This window comes from Podarcis bocagei (genome assembly GCF_964188305.1).
Source record: "Podarcis bocagei genome assembly, chromosome: 1".
Taxonomy (NCBI): Eukaryota; Metazoa; Chordata; class Lepidosauria; order Squamata; family Lacertidae; genus Podarcis; species Podarcis bocagei.
This window is the reverse complement of record NC_138125.1, coordinates 79,036,208-79,056,492: the sequence shown is the minus strand read 5'-3', so window position 1 is coordinate 79,056,492 and position 20,285 is coordinate 79,036,208. Positions and strand designations below refer to the sequence as shown.

At 40.6% G+C, this 20,285-nt stretch overlaps 1 protein-coding gene across 11 annotated transcripts in view; it reads left to right on the top strand.

Moving 5' to 3' along the window:
• Positions 1-20,285, top strand: part of TSPAN4 (tetraspanin 4) — a 508,885-nt gene that overhangs the window by 477,807 nt on the left and 10,793 nt on the right. For all 11 annotated transcript variants that reach the window (XM_081203215.1, XM_081203209.1, XM_081203213.1 and 8 more), the window contains one exon: positions 19,284-19,385. In XM_081203215.1, coding sequence (XP_081059341.1) covers positions 19,284-19,385 — 102 coding nt within the window. The remainder of the gene's footprint in view (positions 1-19,283; positions 19,386-20,285) is intronic.

The following is a 20,285-nucleotide window of genomic DNA, read 5'->3' as shown; positions in this document are numbered from 1 at the left end:
CCAAAGCAATTTTCCATTGTTTAGATTGCATAATTATAATTCCCTGCTCCACACTTCTCAAAATTAAGATTACCAGATTTTTTTCAATGAATCCAGGGACACTATTCAACTTCCTACTAAATAGATGGATTTTGTCTGGGGACTGATTTGTAAATCTGGGGACTGTCCCCAGGAAACAGGGACGTCTGGTAACCTTACTCTAAGTTCCTGAACCTTACCAAAATTAATTAAGCATTTATAAGCAGTGGTTTTAAGTTTGGTTTTCTGTACGGATCCAGTAATTCCCTCCTATAGTTTAGAAGATGCCAAAGCACTCAAAGCAGGTGGGACATAGATAGACACCAACTGATGTTGTAATTGAAAATATTGCCATTCTGTACTCATTGGTAATTAATACTTAAACTGCGTAAAGTAGGAAGTGATTTTTTAAAATCTCTACCTGAGCTGGTCTTATATATATATCACACATCCTACCCATTTCTTTCACAATAAAAACTTACAAGGATCAAATTATAGCTGACAAGCCAATATACTGTCAACATGCAGAGGTCTGGGAGGCCAGCTGGCAAGCCCAGCTCGGACATCTCCATTCATCGGCCTGTGCTCTGACGTAAGTCAGCGACCCGAGCTTCAGAAGCCAGGGCACGTAATTAGCAGAGTGTACTGCGCACACAGAAGTAGGCGTGAGATATGTGAAGTCATGCTACAGCTACAGATTTATTAAACATAAATCAGAACAAAGAAACATGTCGTCTCTCATGTTGTCTCGGAGAGAACAGCAGAAGCAAAAGCAATACACAAACGGAAATTCCCAGCATACTGTGCTGGAATGTAAACAGACATGTAACACACAACAATTCCACATGCCTGTTCCTTAAGGTGGAATGGAAATGTCAACATATATACTATGTCTCTCTAGCTGCTAAAACTGAAGGTGGTATAGGTCATTTTAAAAAATCATATGTAGACCCCAACACTAACCATACAAAGTGAGGTGTTAAATAAACCATCTCCTCTGGAAGCAGAAATTCACCAGTCATTTGTATGTGCTAATGAATATTCATCATGATATAGACTAATATATATATTTCTTAACGTTTGAGGTGCCATTAGACATGGAATTCACCTGTTGAAGCAATATAGGAAACAAAATTGAAAATGCTAAAGAAAAAAATCCTTATTATTTCCCACTGCATTTCTTTAGGAAAATGACTCTAAATATTTGGATTTAAGGGATTTATAAGCTGTCTGTAGGCCCATCCTGCCTCATAGGGGGCACTTGCCATTTCAGGTTTCACAGCCCTTCCAGGCAAGTAATGATGTGGTAGAACCAGAGGGGAAAGATTAGTATTTGCCTATTGGAGATAAACTGGAGATGAGGGTATGGATTTCACTTACATAACACTCAAAAGCTGAGTAATATTGGGATGGAGTGTGGAGGGTTGGACCTCACAGTGTGCATATCTATGACCAGCCCCAGATGCAGTGACTGGAGCCAGAGTCAGCAGTGTAGCTGGAGCTAAAGCATTCATGAGGTCTGATGTTAACCTAGTGATGTATTGAGTCACTTGCCAGTAACTGGTCCTATGCATGCAGCAGGGTGGTGGCTTGCAGCTAGATCTCCTCCTTTCTGACAGCCAAAAAAGATGCAACTTAGTGCTTCCTGTCTGGTGCACTGCCACTTTTGCTCCTCAGGCCCGAGGTGTATGCATTGGAGGAGAATCAGGGTTGAAGGCAGGCCTCAGGACGAGGTCGTGGAAGGGCAGGAAATGCATCTTTGTGCTGGGGCTCTTGAGGATGCCTTTGGACTGGTGCAAGTTTCTCCATGGAAGCAGGGCCCTGAATGGGATCTCCAGCCTCTTCCTCTGATGAAGACCCTCTCAGCTGGGACCTTGACACATACCCCTTTGAGCCAGTTATGAGAGCTGCAGAATACCTTGCTAGACCTCTTCAGAAACAACCAGGTTGGGTTCTTTGTATCATTCTGAAGGAGCAGCAAGAATGGCCTGTTTTCAAACCACAATACTCATTTGCTTCATTAATATCCTCTACACCAACAGCAGCATGGGCTGACAAGCAGAAATGATGGTATGTGATTGAAAGCAGAGCTCCCCTGGGAGAGCCCCAATGAGGATTCTCTACTTATTCCTCATTAGTCCTGAGCAGGTCTGCTCATGAATCCTGTCACCTTGGCAGCAAAAGATCTCCTTCTTGCTTTGCTGTCTGTGGGAAAATGAATTGCACACACATTGAAATTCATAAAGGCAGACTATTGCAATTAATTTTCCTAAAATCTCTCTTTATATATTTAGTTTGGAGACAGGAGGGATAGAGAGCAGAGGAGGCTTTTAACTGTTATGAATTTGAAAGCACAGTCTTATGCCGTCTTCGCTTTTTGAGATGAAAAATTGTCTTTAAAAATGAATCCCCAAAAAACTTAATTTTATTTTACATTTTGAAACTAGCAAGAAGCTGAGGGAGGGAGCAGTATAAAGTGCTATTAATGTCAAGATTTCCATTATAGATTTATCTGACATGTGGAAAGAAATGGGTAATGTGGTAGGCACAACTAATTTATTGAGAATATAGAACAATGGGCTGTATCCAGAATAAATTAGTTGAACTTATGCCCACTGAAATCAATGAGGCTTAAGCCATGACAAACGTGTCCCATTGACCTCAACAAAGAGTGCAATCCTATGTGGAGCATGGTGTGTGTGTGCGCACACCCAAAGTGGCAGATCTACCACAACTCCCAGGTTCCTCTGACTCATGTCAGTTAGGGACAGGAGTTGTGTAAGGGGTACAAACTTACCTATTTTTTGCCACACAGATTTTGGTTTTTTTTTAACTCCCCCCCCTCAATACTATTAGTTATACCCACAAGGCTTTTCTCCATCAGTGGGGAGGCACCTCTGTTCCTTCCTAGCTCCCTTCAGCTGGCAAATCTAAACGTCTAGGATAGCACTACCTCTTAGTCATAACCCTACCCTATTCTGACAGTTCTGTCACAGCAAGATATATAATAGCAGGACCACATCTGTGAAGTGTGTGTGGTACATATTGGTAATGTTACCTATCCACCATCCATGTATCATCATTTTGGAGACACCATTTCCTCCCTTGGTGTCCTTGGTCCACTAGATTTTGGTAGCAAATTGAAAATTTACACCTCACTTGTTTCTCCATAAACCAAGCCCTGAATGAGAGTTACACAAACAAAATTACTAACAGTTCCTGATCCACTGAACACTTGAAGTCAAGCATCTGCTAATAATAATAAAAATAATGTGGCTTTGCTTTAGAAATATTAACTGACATCTGGCTTTATTGCAGGCAGTGTTTCCTTGTAACCCTCACTACTGTGTAGCAATGGACTGCATAAATGCTGCCCCTGTGGAGCGTTTTCCGGTTGTGCCCTGCGAATAATTCCTCATTTGACTGAGGATTATTTGCTGGGCATCAACTGTGAAATTGCTCCACAGCAGTTGTTGCCTAATCTGCTATTCTCCATTTAGTGGAGGTGGGCAAGCTACTTTGAGTGCCCTTGCTCCACCCGTATTAGGACTTTAAAAACAGGCAGCTACTGAGAGTGCAGAGGTCAATTGTTCATTTGTGGGGGGTTTTTTGGGGGGGAAGCTTTTATTATTATTATTATTATTATTATTATTATTATTATTATTTTATTATTATTATTATTATTATTAAAAAGGAGCAGCACAAGCTTTTGTCCTGCATCAAGGTTTGCTTAGGCATGGCAGGTTAATGATTGGTAGCGGACTCTGCATGAGTCTGGTGGTTTATCGGCACAGAAGGCCTCATTCTTTTTATTACTCACTTTCCCTTTCTTCCTTTATTAGTGATAAACATTATGTTCCGGTTTCTCCTGTAAAAATTAGCACTGACAGGTTCTCCAAGTGTTGTTGTGTTTTTTTTAATGAGCCTTTTAAAACTGTAGACATCTTGTACATTGTTCACAGTGTAATGAGCTTGTTTTGCTCGCATGCCATTACACTCATACGCTTGCTTACAAACACCCCTCAAGATGCTAGCCAATCTGTGTTCCACTGTAGCCCCCTTCACTAAGGGGAAGTGGGGCATATCTCTAGCCCCAGACATCATCACACAGCTTCTCTCTCCTGAGGTCCACACATTAAGCACTGGCGGCTGTGTAGGGAAACCTGAGTGCTGCATAGACCTCTTTGTGAGCTGGAGCCCTCTGATATCAGGATTCCAGCCTATGTGGAAAGAAGTTTGCTCTTGTAGTTTGTCCCCAGCAGATGTCAATGGCTAACAAGTAGCTGTTAGGACCAGGGAAGCAACAGGCCCATAGGAGCCAGAGCCAGTTATGTGATCCTGCTTCACCCTTATTCAGGTGGCGCTCCCTTCATGTAATCAGCATGTGAAGGGGGCTTGCAATTTGCCTCTTCCAAGACTGCTGCAACCTTTTGGATAAGTAGCTCCTGAGTACAAATAATCATGATTTTTCAGTGTATGTAATAGTACACTGAATGCACTACACACGCAGTTGTGAAACATGATAACATATATGTATGAAATTTCAGTGTAGGAAATCCACAATGTGTAAAGTAAATACTATACTTGGATGCATAGTGGGCTTATTTTTGATTTTGTTCTTTTGTTTTTAAGCTTCTGTCATTAGCCTCACAAATATACTCGTCATCTTGAAAACCTGTTTTCAACTTGAGCTGGGCTGATATTTTCAGCACAGCTTTTCTCAGCAATATGGGATGAATAGAAGCTGCCTGTGAAAGCAGAGGGGAGCCTGGGAAAATATCCACACACACCTTTATTTCTAATGTTTCACACTTTCCCTGGTCACATGAGATCCATTTTAAAGCAGACACAAGGTGTGCTGGAACCAGCCCATCCTGCTGCAATTTCTGATGGAGCTGAGCAAGATGTCGATGAGACCATCCCCATCAGCATTCTGGCCTGCCCAAAAGCAGGAAGGCCCAGTTACCACCGGAAGTATTGACATGCAGCATACCTGGTAAGCCAGGTCCTTTCCCAAAAACATTTTGGTGTATTCCCCCTCCTCCCTTGAGAATTTCCCTTACCCCTTTAATGGGGGAGAACTGGAGAGAGAAATTAGGCTCAGGTGATGGTGGGATATGAAAAGGGACTCTCTAGCTAACCGGAGTGTATAGCTGATAGACTTGGGACCAGAACCCATTTAGGGGTTTTAAGGCTTCCAAAACCCAACTCCAGTTGGAACTTTACTAGCTACATTTTGAAGCATCTGAAGTTTCTGGTTATTTTTGAAAGGCAGCCTGTTGCTTTTTAAAAGATGACTTGAGCCTCTTTGAGCTTGTGGAAAGGTAAGGTATATTATGCCACCCTTACATCATTCATTCTCATGTTTTTAATGTAAAAGAGCAGAGGGAGATGAGTTTCAAATTAGTGACTCAAGGATTATTTTAATTAAATAGAGAATATATTTATTTTGGAAGTGAAGGTTGGAAGCTCTGTGTTTGTTTATGTATGTACATTTGCCACACCTGTTTGCAAGCTTTGTTGGCATCCGTCTGTCTCAGGAGACAATGGAGGAGTGTGCCTTTGTGGGTAAGGTCAGTATGTTAGATGACTGTAGCACCTGCCGTAGCTGTAGAGACCTATGCAGGAGAGACATGCTTTGTTGCAGTTGGGGCAGATGAAGGCATCCAGTTGTGCTGCTGCAGATGCACCATAGCATTTCTTCTCTCTGCACTCCTCCCAGTGGTCATTTCTCCTCTGGTCACTGCTATAGATACACAACTCAGCTGCCTGTCTCCAGGCACTGCAGAGACAGTGCTTTAAGGGTGATCTTAAACATCACCTAAAAAGGCTGAGACTATAGTGCATGATTTGCCACAGGAAAAGTTCAGGGCGGGAAAAGGAGTCTTTTTACATCCACCCATTCATACCTTTCTATCTTATTTCATCGTGAGTCACACTCCATTACTGTCCTAATGTTTCTATCAATAAATGATGGATTTGCCAATGGTGGTTTAAGTTTAAAATTACTTGTGAAAGCTTAATGAAGCCAGCAAATCAGGAATTATATTTCAAATAAATTGCCTGTGACAGTTAAAAACTACAAGGCCAAAGTAATTTCAAGGGTGGCACTTTCCTCATCATCTCTCCTTTGCTGTTGGTTATGAATGGGGTAAAGGGGGGGGGTTCTGTAGAAATTGCTCTTAACCTTTGTAGAGGAATTTAAAATCACTTCTTGCCACCAGCCAGGAACTCTCTGGTACTCTGGATTTATTCTCAGCATGGTGGAATAGGTAGCTTTTTAACCTGAGAAAAATAAAGCTTGCATAGGACATCTAGATAATAATGTCATCCTTCCATTTGTTAAACTTCCACCTGCTTTTATTGAGACAAGACAAAATGTTCAAGATTGGCTTTTAATGAGCTGGCTTGGGCCACAATTTTTCATGTTTATTATGTTTTTATTTGTTTTTGATCTGCTTACAAGTTAGTAAATGTTGCATTTTCTCTTAAAAAAATATTTTTAATTGGTTTTTCAAATAAGAAATTTCTGAAAAAAGATACAACCCCCTTTAATAAACAGTTTCCACCCACCCACCTCCTCTGAGCCACAGATTCCTATGGGAAAACATAATTCCAGAGTTTCAAGTGTGCGTCTGGTGGATGCCACTGTAACTGATATTCTGTTGCATGTTTGATGAAAGGGTACCACATCACTTTAAAATGTTTTCTCAACAGCCACACAATTTCCTTTGCTGCAAATGGAAAAACCCCTTTCCCCCAATCTGATGGTGGTTGTTGTTGCTCTTGTAAAAACAAAAAACCTCTGTTGCACATGTGGTTCATCCCATTTTAAGGCTAATATCCTTGCCTACCACTGCAGATTCCCCCCCCCCACACACCTTGAGACTGGATCAAAGGTGTGTAGGGGGGACTTCTTCACCCTCTGTTCCAGAACATTGCTTGGCCTGCTGTTTGATGGAGCCCTCCCCAGTATAACAAGATGGGTCTTCTGAATTTTGACCATATTTCCCATTATTTTTGGCTATTAGGGTGTCTGGAAAACTTGTCTGGCCAATGTCAATATTCTATCCATCATGGAAGAATTCTACAAATTTTGAATTTTACTGGGGGCATGTCTAAATATTTTTATCTGCCCTGAAAAGCGGTGGGTCACATATTTTATTAGATATTTCTCTTACTTCAGAAGACTTTATTTTATTTTATTTTGGCATGTTATACTGGCAAAGAATTATTTCTGTCACTAGCATGCTGGTGAAACTACTTTAGGAGAGGAATGGATTGCCCTTTTGAAGAGAGGGCAATCAAAAACAAATGAAAGCAAAGTAAGTGAGAAGTTATCCTGTCCAGCACAGCCCATGGAGTTGCCCCTAACCCCTTTATCATTTGTGACAGATCTACCGTTTTGTGGGAGTCTTTGCTCATTCTGGTGAATGATGAGACAACTCACCACTTGTGACAGAGGCCACTTCTGGGTAACCTTAATCATAATTGACAATGGCTTAGCTTGCCTGACTTGCCATCTAGATCCATTAAATGCAGTTTCTGTGGTGTGGTGTCTGAGCTTGTCGAGCAAGGAGCCACTCCTGAGAAAACATCTGGCTTCAGGTGAACATAAGGGTTTTAAAGTGAAATAGAACCCATTTTCTTCTTTGTTTCCAATTAGTGTATGGACCTTTATTTCACCATTTCCTGAAATGGCAGAATGTGCTGCAACTTGTTTTAGCCATTGCTGCATTTGGCTTAATGCAAAGTATGTTTTATCTACTCTCTCTCTCTCTGTGTGTGTATGTGTGTGTGTATGTATAATCTCACTTTAGCAGTCAAATCCTGGGAACTGTAGTTTACCCCTCAGAGCTACAGTTCCCAGCACCCTTAAGAAATTACAGTTTCCATGATTCTGTGGGGGAAGCTATGTGCTTTAAGTGTGATTAAAATTGGTGATATGAATATGACTGCACTACATACAGCCTGTTCTGTTTATTTGTGAGCACTCTGGGGAAGCAGCTTCTTGCCCTGGGCCTTGTGAAAAATAAAGGAAAAACTAGGCTAAGAAGTTTTGTGCTCGGTGGACTTGCCACTTGTTCAGATGGTTTCCTCTCCTTACTTGATGGCATGGAACATAGCATTTATCCTTAAGCAGAAATTGCAATTGTAAATTCATTCTTTGCCATTCACTAGTTGTAAGCTTCCTACATATTTGGGGGCCTAACTGACCCTAAAAAGGTACAATTCTATTAAAAAGGACATTGTGTGCTATGCATTATGAGAGGAATTCAGCATCACTCTTCTAGATGTTCTGTCTGTGTATGTCACCAGAGGGAATGACCTCCCCTCCTCCCTCTTGCACTGTTCTGGGGGTTCCCCCGACTCCCCCCAAGCCAATTTGAGGTAGTGCACGGGAGGAGGAGAGAGGAAAAAGCCCTGTTGCACAAGTAGATGTTTGTTGGTACTGGTTAGGCAAATCCTGCCATGTTTTATGTTACTTTATTTTTGTAAATCACCCTTTGAGCATTTTTTTATTTTGTATGGGGCAGTTTGAAAATGTGTAATAAACAGACAAATAAATTGGGTTCATTTGTAAATAAATTGGGCTAATGTAAGTGATAGGGGGCGTTAAAAATCCTGTACATCCAAAAAATAAGGTTCAAGTGAACACAGACATATATTCAAAATAATATGATATGAAGATACAGTTAACACACCATGTTTGTATCACTATTGGAGAATGTGAGTTTAAAAACAGATTAAGTAAGGTACTGCATTCTGTGAACATACGTAAAAAAAATTCTCCTTCCTCCTCAGTGAATGTATTAACTGCCTTTTTCATGTGTCTCAAGGTGATTTGCAAACATATAAAAGCAGCTGAAATAATTTTTAAAACAGTACAAAACAATAACAACTAAAGATGGATTTAAAAACAGTGCAAAATGATTACCTAAGGGAAAGAGACCTTTTCATCCAACAGGAGAAGCTTGGAATAGTGCTTATAAAGCAGGTATTAAGTTGCTGTTCTTGCAGCAGTTAAGATAAAAGCTTGTTAATATTTTAGCCCTGGTTTGCCAAGTAAATCTCTAGGCAGTTTTGAGTTGAAAAATGCACAGGTAAGGCATCAAGACCTAAGATAACTTCAATGGAAATGGCTAGTAAGCACCACTTTAGTTGCTTTGCATTGATGCAGTAGTTAAGGCAAGAGATAGTGGTTTTTCAGTTCTGATTTTTTCTTACTATAGGAAGGGCCAACCTCCAAGAGTGCATTACCAAAAGGAAGGTCAGGACGGTACTGTCTCTCAGAGGGTGGAATCAAAAGGCGAGCCAAGTTACCTGCAGGAAAAAATAACCCCGAAGGGTGAAAGGTAGAAAGGTCATTTCTAGAAAGTTTGGGAAGGCAACATATCCAAAGTGATGGCATCCAAAGATTCACCGGGGAATGAGTGCAGCTACAAGAAGTCAGGAATATAATAATTAGGAGAATGATACCCATTGGCTTTGTGTTTTATTATTAATAAAATGATTTGATTTACTTTTCTGTGACAGCATTCAAAGTTGAAAGTTGAAATTCTACCAATAAAAATAATGATATAAATTCTCAAAACAATCAGTTATAAAATGAGCAATAGCAAAAATTTAACAAAAGCGCAAGACCAATGTGTGGTTTCAGGACCATGGATAGTGCTCAGTCAGCTAAGTTATCTCGTTGAGTATACGGTGTTAGGTCTTGAGTATACCATGTTAGGCTGCATATGTACTATATACATTTGAAGCATATTACTTTCATTGGAGCTGTAGTTTAAGGATTATGAGAATTGTAAATCTGTGAGTGGTAAACAACAGTTCCCAGGATTCTTTGGGGAAAACAATGTGCTTTAAATATAGGAAGGCTACGTAATCATTAACTGGAGGCCTTGCCCTTTGAGTGCCTCCTTCTGCAGCTGTTGGTTCCTTCCGGGTAATGGAGTTCCCAGCTGTGGGGATTTTCCCTTGGGGTTTCTTAAGCCCCCCAAGAGTCTGTGGGCCACCCATCAAAGTCTGATGGCAGAAATATCTCCTTGGGGCTCAGTAGAGGTTGAAGTGTCTGCAGATTCACTTGGGATTGGTTGGGCTAAGGAGTGGGTCCTTCTCAGAGCTCCTGTTGCCACAGGACTCTGCCTCCGAGGAGTCCTGGGCCGGGAAAATAACCATTCCATGATCAACTGATTGTCAGGTGACAGTCCTATGTTTTTAATACTGTGATTCAATTGTGGTCTATTTGAAACCAACACTACTTTACTAAAGTGTTTTTTCCAAGCATAGGAGAGTTGAAAAAGTGTCATTAAGGTCCATGGAGTGGATATTTTCTGTTATCACTTCCCCTCCCACAGAGCCTTCATTAGGCCTTCCCTGCCACCAGGAAGAGGCAGGAGTTGCAGATCACCCACCTGCCTGGGTGAGATGATAACCCATTCATTCCCAGGAGCAAAAACACCTGGTTCTGCAAAGCAGCACACATCAGGGTGTGTTGGGTGGGGGGCATTCTCGTTTATGTTCACCATGGACACTGCAAAGTCATAAATGAACATCTAAGGCTGAGAGAAACATTTTTACACCATCATTGCGCCCACCCCCAATGCCTTTGTAAGTCGCTACTGCCTTTTTAAAAAAATCATGCAGTTATTATGTATTGATTTTTGCATATTATCAGTTGCCTTTGAACCCTGTGATCAAGCAGCTAGGCAGAACTACAACTATTTTAATTAGTTAACACTTGCTAGGACAAAACAACAACAACAACACCTCCACAGAAGGAGGTGTGTTTTTTGGAGCTGTTCCCAAAATCTAAATGTGCCTCTTTCTTGGTCTCTGCTTAAGCATGATGAAGTTTTATATGTAATATGTACCACAGATTCTCAGGTGTATAGCAGGACATTAGAACTACCCAGTTAAAATTGTCCTATGGATGAGTAAACAAATGAGGCTGTCGGAGAGAGAAGAGTCGAGCTCTCTTGAAATGCATCAAATTAGCAATCTGTTCATGAGGTCTGTACAGACGGTTGCTCGTTCTTTTTTATTCTTCCATATACTTTGGCAGGGAAAGGAAGGGTCAGTCAGGATGTAGGCTGTGCCATGTCTGTGCCCTGTGAAATATTCTGCAGATGGGTACTGCATGCGGTTTATGACCCCAGATTTTTTATCTTTGTCCCCTTCTGCTTTCCTTGATTTTGAAATGAGGTTTGTAAACACTGTGCCATCTTTGCATGTTATGAATATGAACCCCAGCTTGTCTCCCAGCGGGATTCCTTGTGAAAGAGAGATCTGAACCTTAAGTCTATGACAAATGCTGACTTTGATAACTGATCTCGTGGGCTGTTTGTTTCATTGACGTCCTAATAGAACTGCAAACAGAACTGGCATTTATTTGCCTTGGGGGTTGTCTTGTCTGCATTTTCTGGGCAGCACTCTGCTTCCCCTTTTGATGAGCTTTAGGCAAAGAAGGCAAGAGCTCTTAATTGGGCTGGCCCATTAAGAGTGGTCCCATGGTATTTGCTTTTCTGAAATGGCATTGCTCCCACTGGGCCACTTTTGAGGGTCACTTATAAGAGCTTGCTGCCTCTTATTGAAACTCAGTGGCTTATTTTTTTTTTTAAGGGAAAATAAATACTAACTGAACTACAACTCTCTGCCCCCTCTCATCTGTCAGGCAAGCTGTCTCTGGATTTTTATTTTTATTTTAGAAATTCCACCTAGCCTTGAAAGATCACAAAAATCTTAAGTGGCCATTATTCCTCCACCCAACTTAAAGAAGTTGTTGGGCTGAATACCTCAGCCCGACACTAATCAGAAATGAAACTTTAAATCACACTTTTAGTTTAAGCAACAGGTGGTGCATATATTCACTATTTTCCAGTTTCAGGTCAGTCTTGTAGACAGCACAGTAGAAAATTTGAATAGTCTTTCCTCAACGTCCTTTGACTAACAAACATGGAATAACTCCATGAGCAAGAAGACTATGTTATATCCAGTTTGACAGATCCTTCTACATTTGGGTTTGGGTATACTGGTCAGGGGTACCTTTACATTTATGTTTATACACTTATGGAACTAAAACTGCAACGGAGGCAGCAATGACGATGCACCTCACTCCCAGGTTTTAGAGTCTAGGTGCAAGTACACAGCTGGGAGAGCAAAGCACTCTGCTCATGTTCAACACACACTTCCCATGTTCTAAGGCTAGATCTGGCATTAAAACAAGTTATTGCATGTTAGTGAGTCTGGAAAGGAGAGGAAATGACATGTGTAGTTTTTATGTAGCCAGTGTTAGAAAACTCAGATATGAAAGCTAGGAGCTAAATGGCACCTTAATCCTAGGTTATGGGCACAACAATGGAATATCTAGGCATGGTTTTTTTTTTTATATAACAAGCATACAGAGCTGAAAATGAATGAACTGCAGCTAAAATATTATGTTCATTTTTCACATGGTCTAGTCCTTCCCCTGCCAACCCCCCTAATATTCTTAGGAGGGTCTCTTCTCCAGAGAGTAGCTGAAAGTGGGGAGACAGAAAAAGGTCCTCCTTTCCTTCCACTCTGCAGTTTTAATCTGAAATTTTAGGCGCAGTACTGTGCCCAAAGCCCAGAAATTGCTTGTGCTAATGAAACTCCCTGTCACAAAAGGCACCTAGAACAATGGGGGTTTCGAACACTGTATGGAGCATAATGATCTCATAGTGTTTTCCAATTGCATTTTCAGTCCAAATGCAGATGTCAGCCTGAACAAGCTTGGTATGACTTAATTTCTCATACAATCCACCACTTGAGTTGATTCCAGGTTATCATGATGGTCACATTGGGTTCCTATTGGGCTCCTATTTGGTTCTATCCTTCCTTAACTAGTGCTTTGTCAAGATGTGTCCAAGATGTGTGCAATATACCAAGCTAAATTAGGTAATTAAGGAGCTACCATCTTGGTATTGTATCACATAATGTGCCATTGTGCCCAGGGCTGAGAAACATTCCCGACAGCCACCATACAATAGCCTTCACCATCCTGGTGCCCTCCAGACTTTATGGACTACAACTCCCAACATGCCTAGCCAGTATGGCATGCTGACTGAGGCTGATGGGACTTGTAGTCCAAAACATCTGGCGGTCACTGGGTTGGTGAAGGTTGTGAAACAAGGTCAGCAGTATAGATTTGATTAGTAGTGTAGTGAAATCTTTGCTGAGAATAGTAATTCAGATAGATAAATTTCACCATTTTATTCTGATTATTTATTCATCACATTTATCACAAAGGTCTCAAGGTGACTTACAATAACACAAAGAAATAACATAAAAACTGCATGCACTAGAGCATAATACAAACTGATCACACTCCAATTCCTAACAATTAACACACACTCCAGTTTCCCAGTGTGCATAATCACTATTAAAACATCAAACCAACAAAACCATAAAGCAGCAGAAGAGAATATTAACAATTAAGAAAACCATTTTTATTTTGACCACTGTAGTTTGCTGTTTTAGACTCAGCAGTAGGGTATTTTTGATTCTCAAATAGTATAATTTTTATCCCCAAGTTGTACAATTTTTGTATTAATACTCCCCCACCCCCTTTGCTTCTATGTTAACTAAATGGATAATACAGGTAATTGACCCAAAGGTTATTCTCTTGAGATTGCTTCATCGAATGGCTCTGTGGGCATAGGGCCAATTCTTTCATCTCTACATAAACCAAAAGCTCTTCCTTTGCTGTCTGACAATTCCTGCCTGGGATTATATACACAGTGTTTCTGTTCTGCTCAATTTAAAATCATACAGTGGTCATTAGTTTTAACAATGGAAATGATGACTTTCCCTGTTGATCTGCTTCTGCCTCATGTAGCCTTTGTAAAAGCTAATTGGAATTCTATCTCTATTGACAAGTTCATCCCAGGTTGTGAGGGGTTCCTGTTCTTTGCTTTGACAAAGCAAGTTAATAACTGGCTGTTTAACTTATATGAAGGTGTGGCTGGCGCCCACAATATTTGACATAATTTGATGTGCCAGTGCCAAGGGTGAATTGATTATTACAATCACAAAATCAGTCAGCGTTAAAATGAATAGTAGATTACCTTATTGTCCATATATGACATGCATTTTCTTCATTCTTGATTTCCACAATTCCCACCCATGTGATCTTTTGTGAGTGGTAGGAGCCCCTGCACAGCCGATCCTAGGATACCTGGAGGATTCAAAGGCTGCAGCCTTTATGGTGATGTAGGGCCTATAAATGCTTGGTCACCCCAATAATAACAACCCATTAGAACAACAGCCTCTCTGTTCAGCAGCAGAACTGCTACATAATCAACAGTAGGCCAAGACCTGACTATGTGGTTTTTCTGTCCCATACGTGCATGTTATGTCATTTCCCATTGCAGCTTAAGATTTTGTATCGTCCTGCAAAATATGGTATTTTAGCAACCTATACCTTTGTCACGCCTAATTATTATCTCAGCATCTTAAACTGCTGATTTACTCCTTTGCTCTTGATTTCTGTTTTTAAGCTTGGAAAGTAATGCCTTGATATTGCAAATGCTTTCTTCTGCTCAGCAGCATGCCAGGTCAGTTTGCTAGTCGATATGAAATGCTGCCAGCTTAAAAGAGCTTCAGCAGATCAGACAGCAAGGTGCTTTATTTTGGGATGGTGGAAGGGAAGGGAAATAACTGAAACACAGAAAATATAAATGAAGAAGTACAGCCATGTATAATGATTTTATTTATACAGCATAAGACAAATTTCTAAAATTGAATGTTAATCTAAAACAGGGGTCAGCAAACTTTTTCAGCAGGGGGCCGGTCCACTGTCCCCCAGACCTTGTGGGGGGCCAGACTATATTGGGGGGGGAATGAACGATTTCCTATGCCCCACAAATAACCCAGAGATGCATTTTAAATAAAAGCACACCTTCTACTCATGTAAAAACAGCAGGCAGGCCCCACAAATAACCCAGAGGTGCATTTTAAATAAAAGGACACATTCTACTCATGTAAAAACATGCTGATTCCCAGACCGTCAGGAATTTAGAAGGTGATTGGGCCGCATGGGTAGTTTACCTACCCATGATCTAAAACAATTCAGATCTGATCCCAAATTAGTCTCTCCCCTGGCAGGTGTGCCTTTGATATAGTCACATCCAGGACTTATCCTAAAATAAAGTCTCCATGTAACGTTCACTTTCATGGCCAGTTCATGTACTGAATAATGTCCTAGCCCAGTATTAAGCTGTCCTCATCTAGTAGTACAATCAATCACATCTTTTCCCCAGGAGAAAGCGGGGCTCCTGCAAATGACCTTATAGATTAGGTGCTCTCTATTTACATTCAATTTCCAGCTCCGCGCTATCTGTAGAGAATGATTATCAAGGCATGAAATTAGAAGTTTCACCCAGTGGGAAACAATTGGATATTTTGTCATTTCTTTACAGCTTCTTCTCCCTTGTTAGTGGGGAGGAGGGAAGCAATCATCAGAAAGGTCAGAAATATTTACTTACCAATATCAAGACACTGCCTAGGAGGCTTTCCTCAGTATGAAATAATTGCTGCTTGGGCTCTCAGTAATTGGGAGGGTGGGGGTGAAGAGAACGTGATGCACTAGAGAGCAGTGGGGCCTGAAATTAGAATTTCTGTCCACAGGTGGGAATCCATGGGAATGCTGCTGTTAAGCTCAGCATTTTTTATATATATTTTTAAAGAAATCAACCCATGCTTCCTTCATCCAGACACTGTTGCTCAATGCTGGACAGGAGTAATAATGACACTAAGGACATTGTTTCTAAAAAATAGGGATGGGTGTGTATTTAATAAAGAAATCCCTGTGATGCTGAGGTACAAAGAATCTGCTCATAGTGTCTAAATCTACATTTTACATTCCAGTGCTTTCTGGAAGCTGTCTTTCCAAAGGGAGGCAACAGTTCCACAGAGTCATGGCCTCCATGGCCTCCTCTGCCTCAAAGCTGCAAAGTCTCTGCATTTTTCTCCACTCCAGGCTTTCATTTTATTACCTATTAATATACATGATTTATTTGATTGTAAACACTTCAAGACTACTACTTCTTTTTTAAAAAAAGTGGGAAGCAATGTATTCATGTAATAGGCCTCACCAGGAGTCCACCAATGACCCCCTCCTGCTCCCAGAAGGCATCGTGTGGCAGCCACTGGCTGAAGAGTTCTTCTGTTAGATTTACATGCCCTTCAGATTCCATGGGTCACTCCTCTTTCCCATACCCAGGCCCAGAGTCCCCTGTAGGAATGACGACCAGGACCACAACACCTTCAGCTACCATTCCTCTCAAATCACAGGAGGCAGCCAATATCATTGTTGGCTTCACAGCCCTTTTTATATCTTCCCTCCAATCCATAAAAACTGGCTGCAGCAGGCAGCATTATGTTTCCTCCAGAGTCCAAGCGCCTCCTATATCATTCTGCCTTTCCCCAGTTCTAAACACAGATAACGCTACTTTCCTTCCACCCTGCTGCTGCTGTGAGGAATATATTGATGCAAATGGAGCTAGAAAGACTCCTACAGCACAAACTCTTCCTTGATGTCTTTCTTGGAACTGTTTCACCCCCAGCAGCTACTTAAAATATTTCTTACTTTCTCAAATACAAGTCACTGGAGCTGTGTGAACATCATCCGCCTGACAAGATTCAAAAACTGATGAGGTGGGGGGTATAGCTTATTATGCACCATTGTCTACACTGGATGGATGGATGGATAGTTGGATAGTTGGGAGTGGGAGAAGAAAGGACTACTCTGAATGTAAGCACATACTGTAGATGCCCAAACGAGGACACCTAAAAATGAGCCTCACACATATGAACTGATCTGCTGGAAAATAAGATACAAGGCATCTGGTTAATTTTAAATGGTTGGTTACTTAAAAAAAAATATCTTGCATGTTTCACAGTAGCTCAGATGCTCTTGTAACTAAACATTAGAATGATCTGTCATTGCTAATATGAGTTACATTACTATAATAAGGTAGCATTTTAAGCATTTTGTAATCTGCAGCATATTTATCAGTATGATACCCTGAGCTATGAAAGAGACTTTATCTCAGTTGCATGTACAGAATGTTTTGCTCTTCCCAAGGCTATTTTAATTTTTTCTATTGTATCTGGAAGCCGCCTTGAGTCTTGGTCTGGGGAAAAGGGCAGGATATAGTATAAATAAGTATAACAACAACAACAACAACATGTATTTGCTAGAACTCCTGAGTATGCTTTGCAAAGTCAAATCAAGAATGGTGGTGTTTAAAGTAGTGATAATGGCTAATCATTCAGAATATTCAAGCTGGTAAACATTCGTGGCACAAAGTTGGTGCTATGAAATGCGTGCTGCAACTTGCATTTACTGTTTTTAACCAGGTATTCTGAAAACTGGGCCACCCCTGGTGGTTAACCTGCTTCTGATCAGTCTGTGGTTGGTACACCTTCATGCCAGACATCAGTATAGTAACTGATAGCAACTATTTCTTCAATACAGTGAGAATAATCCATGCAATATATGCACATATTTGTTTGGGCTTTTTAGCACAGTGGGAAGGGGCTCAGCCAGAAAAATCTGCTGTGCCTTGAGGGGTATTAATTAACCCATAAGCTTTTTCCTGTCACTCAGGTTAACTTGTGTCCTGGGAAAAGGTGAAGATCTCCCAGATGTTGTCACCTGCTGCTACTGATTTCTATTTATACAAGTTGCACATTAGTGATTTTCTTACATGGTACAATGTCGAACAGAAATGCATGGTTAAGCAATCTATTATGGTAAAATGAGAAAATGTGTTAAAGCACACCTGAGCTAACAAAATATTCCTCTGGATCCTTCAGGCATTTTACAAATGTTGACTTGGGGTTATTAAAAATTATTGATCTGAAACAGGGCATGAAGATTACATTAAGTAGGGCAACATCTGAATCCTAGTCAGAGGGATTATCATGCCGTGCAACTGTGTCAAATGCTTTGCAGAAAAGCAACCTTGGCATTTTGCATTTCATTAAGTTTGCTGCTTAGACACTTTTCTGCTTTTTTTAGTTTGGGCACTCCTATTCCATATTAATCTGCAGGTGAAGTGTACGTTGATATAGCAGCCACCTATTATGAAGATCAGCATTTCCAAGCTGCCTTATTTCTAAGCTGGCATATCTTATTTACCTGTCAGATGCCTTCAATTTCATGGCTGCCTTTTTTGCACTCCTTCTCTTTATTTTTACTTCCACAGTTCATTTTAAAAAAATGTATTTATTTTCCAAGTGGGGTGTACTTTGTTATCAATTAACTCCATTACTAAGGAAAATGAGTGCCCATTTACGTTCACTGGTCACCCAGGGAACTCATTTTTATCCCCTTGGCTGTTCCTTCAGCACAGTTTTCTTCTCCCTTATTACATGATCCAAGCCAGTGAGGTATCAGATAAAGGATGGCAAATTTCCATGTAGCCTGTCAGATTTGGCTACATGACACCAGCAAGCTGGTTCAGAGTGATGGGAAACACTTCCTGTGCTTGGTTCATGCCGATGCCACCATAGGTAATTAGAATTGACTGCATAGTGATGCTATATAGACATGCAGAGGGCAGGATATATTTCCTTGACACTTAGTTGGGTGACCATGGTTCATAGTGCTTCTCATGGGATCAAAATGTTTGTGAAAAGTGGCTTCTGCATGTCGGCTCCGCCCTAAGCTCTTCATATAGAAATAACCATTTTTTATTAAGGTGAACTGCTATTGGAAATGTGATGTCTAAAATGCATCTATCCACTCTGCAATATTGATAATGTTCCACAATACTGAGCTATTTGACACACTGTTATTTTGAAACTTACTATACAATACAGAATGTGCTAAAAAAAATGTAAGGAAGGAGGCATCTTTTCTACACCAGAGAAAGCAAGATCCTCATCAATAAATATTCTATATATAGCAAAGTTATTAAGTAAAGAGGACTGAATGAATGGAAAAGGCCAGCATTGTTCCTTCAAAACTTCCTTGATACTAAAAAAGCCAGATCCATGGCTCAGAGAATCAGAGGAAGAGTCAGGATGTGGGCTAGGTGCTGAGGCCATTTTCACATCAGATGCACGTTTGCCCAGATCCCACCTAGTTCTTTCTTTGCCACATTTTGCACACAAATCCCACCTTCAGTGCCATCATCACCATGGCTTTTCAGAGGAGTCTGCTTTAAAAGTGTCATTTTGGAGTTTTCAAGGTCTAGCATACTTACATGCAACCGTATGTGCTTCATTTCCAGATTGATAAGTATGCTCAGCGGGACCTGAAGAAAGGGCTTCATTTATATGGAACTGATGGAAATATTGGCCTAACTAATGCATGGAGCATCATACAAACAGATGTAAGCTTGCATTGTTGTTCTTTTTGTCTTTTATCCATCTGCACACAATATATCCTTTTGGCTTTGAATTTCCAGCATAATGGGATTTCATATTGGTTTCTAAAAGTGTTCTTGGGACTGCTTCAGCCCTATAAATATGTGGCACTTATTAGGCATCATGACCCTGGTACACAGGTACTTACCTATGAACCAGGACATGTAGCCTAATAGTCCTTCCACATCTGCATCAAAATTTACCTGCAGTGGATTCGTTAGCAGCTTTGGACTTATTTTCATCTGCTCTTCTTCATGCAGACATGCATAAAGACATGGGCAAATTGTCTAAAAGCGCCTATTTTTAGTAGCATGGGCAGGCAGTGAAAATTCATTAAAGGGGGTAGAACCAAGCCACTCCATCTCACGAGTGATTTTAATGCACAGAAGATGTCACATTTCCATTATAATTTTGGAACAGTAGTGGATACAATGGGAAATGAGCTCATCTGGTCTCTCTGGCAGTTTATATGGTAGAACCTTTTGATTTCTCCATTTTTCTCTTCTTTGCCTGAGGCACCTTTCCATATGTCAGGGAGCAAAGAAAGAGAACATTTCCCTTATCTCTGTATGGAACTGGGCTGGGATGCCTGCATTGCAGGAAGTTGGACTAGATGGCACTTGAGGTCCCTTCCAATTCTACAGTTCTATGATTCTAAAACTCAATACATAAAATAAAATAATCTGAATGTGTTAATCCATAATAAAAATACTAAAATAGTATTTCAATATGCACTGCAGTTTTTAGGCTGTCTGATGTGCTCTGTGGCTTCCCTTGATGTGAGTAATTGCTCCAGATTTATTGCAATTAATCACTGGGAATCCTTGTGTTTAAATATTCCTTTTGTACTCAACACAATAGGAGAG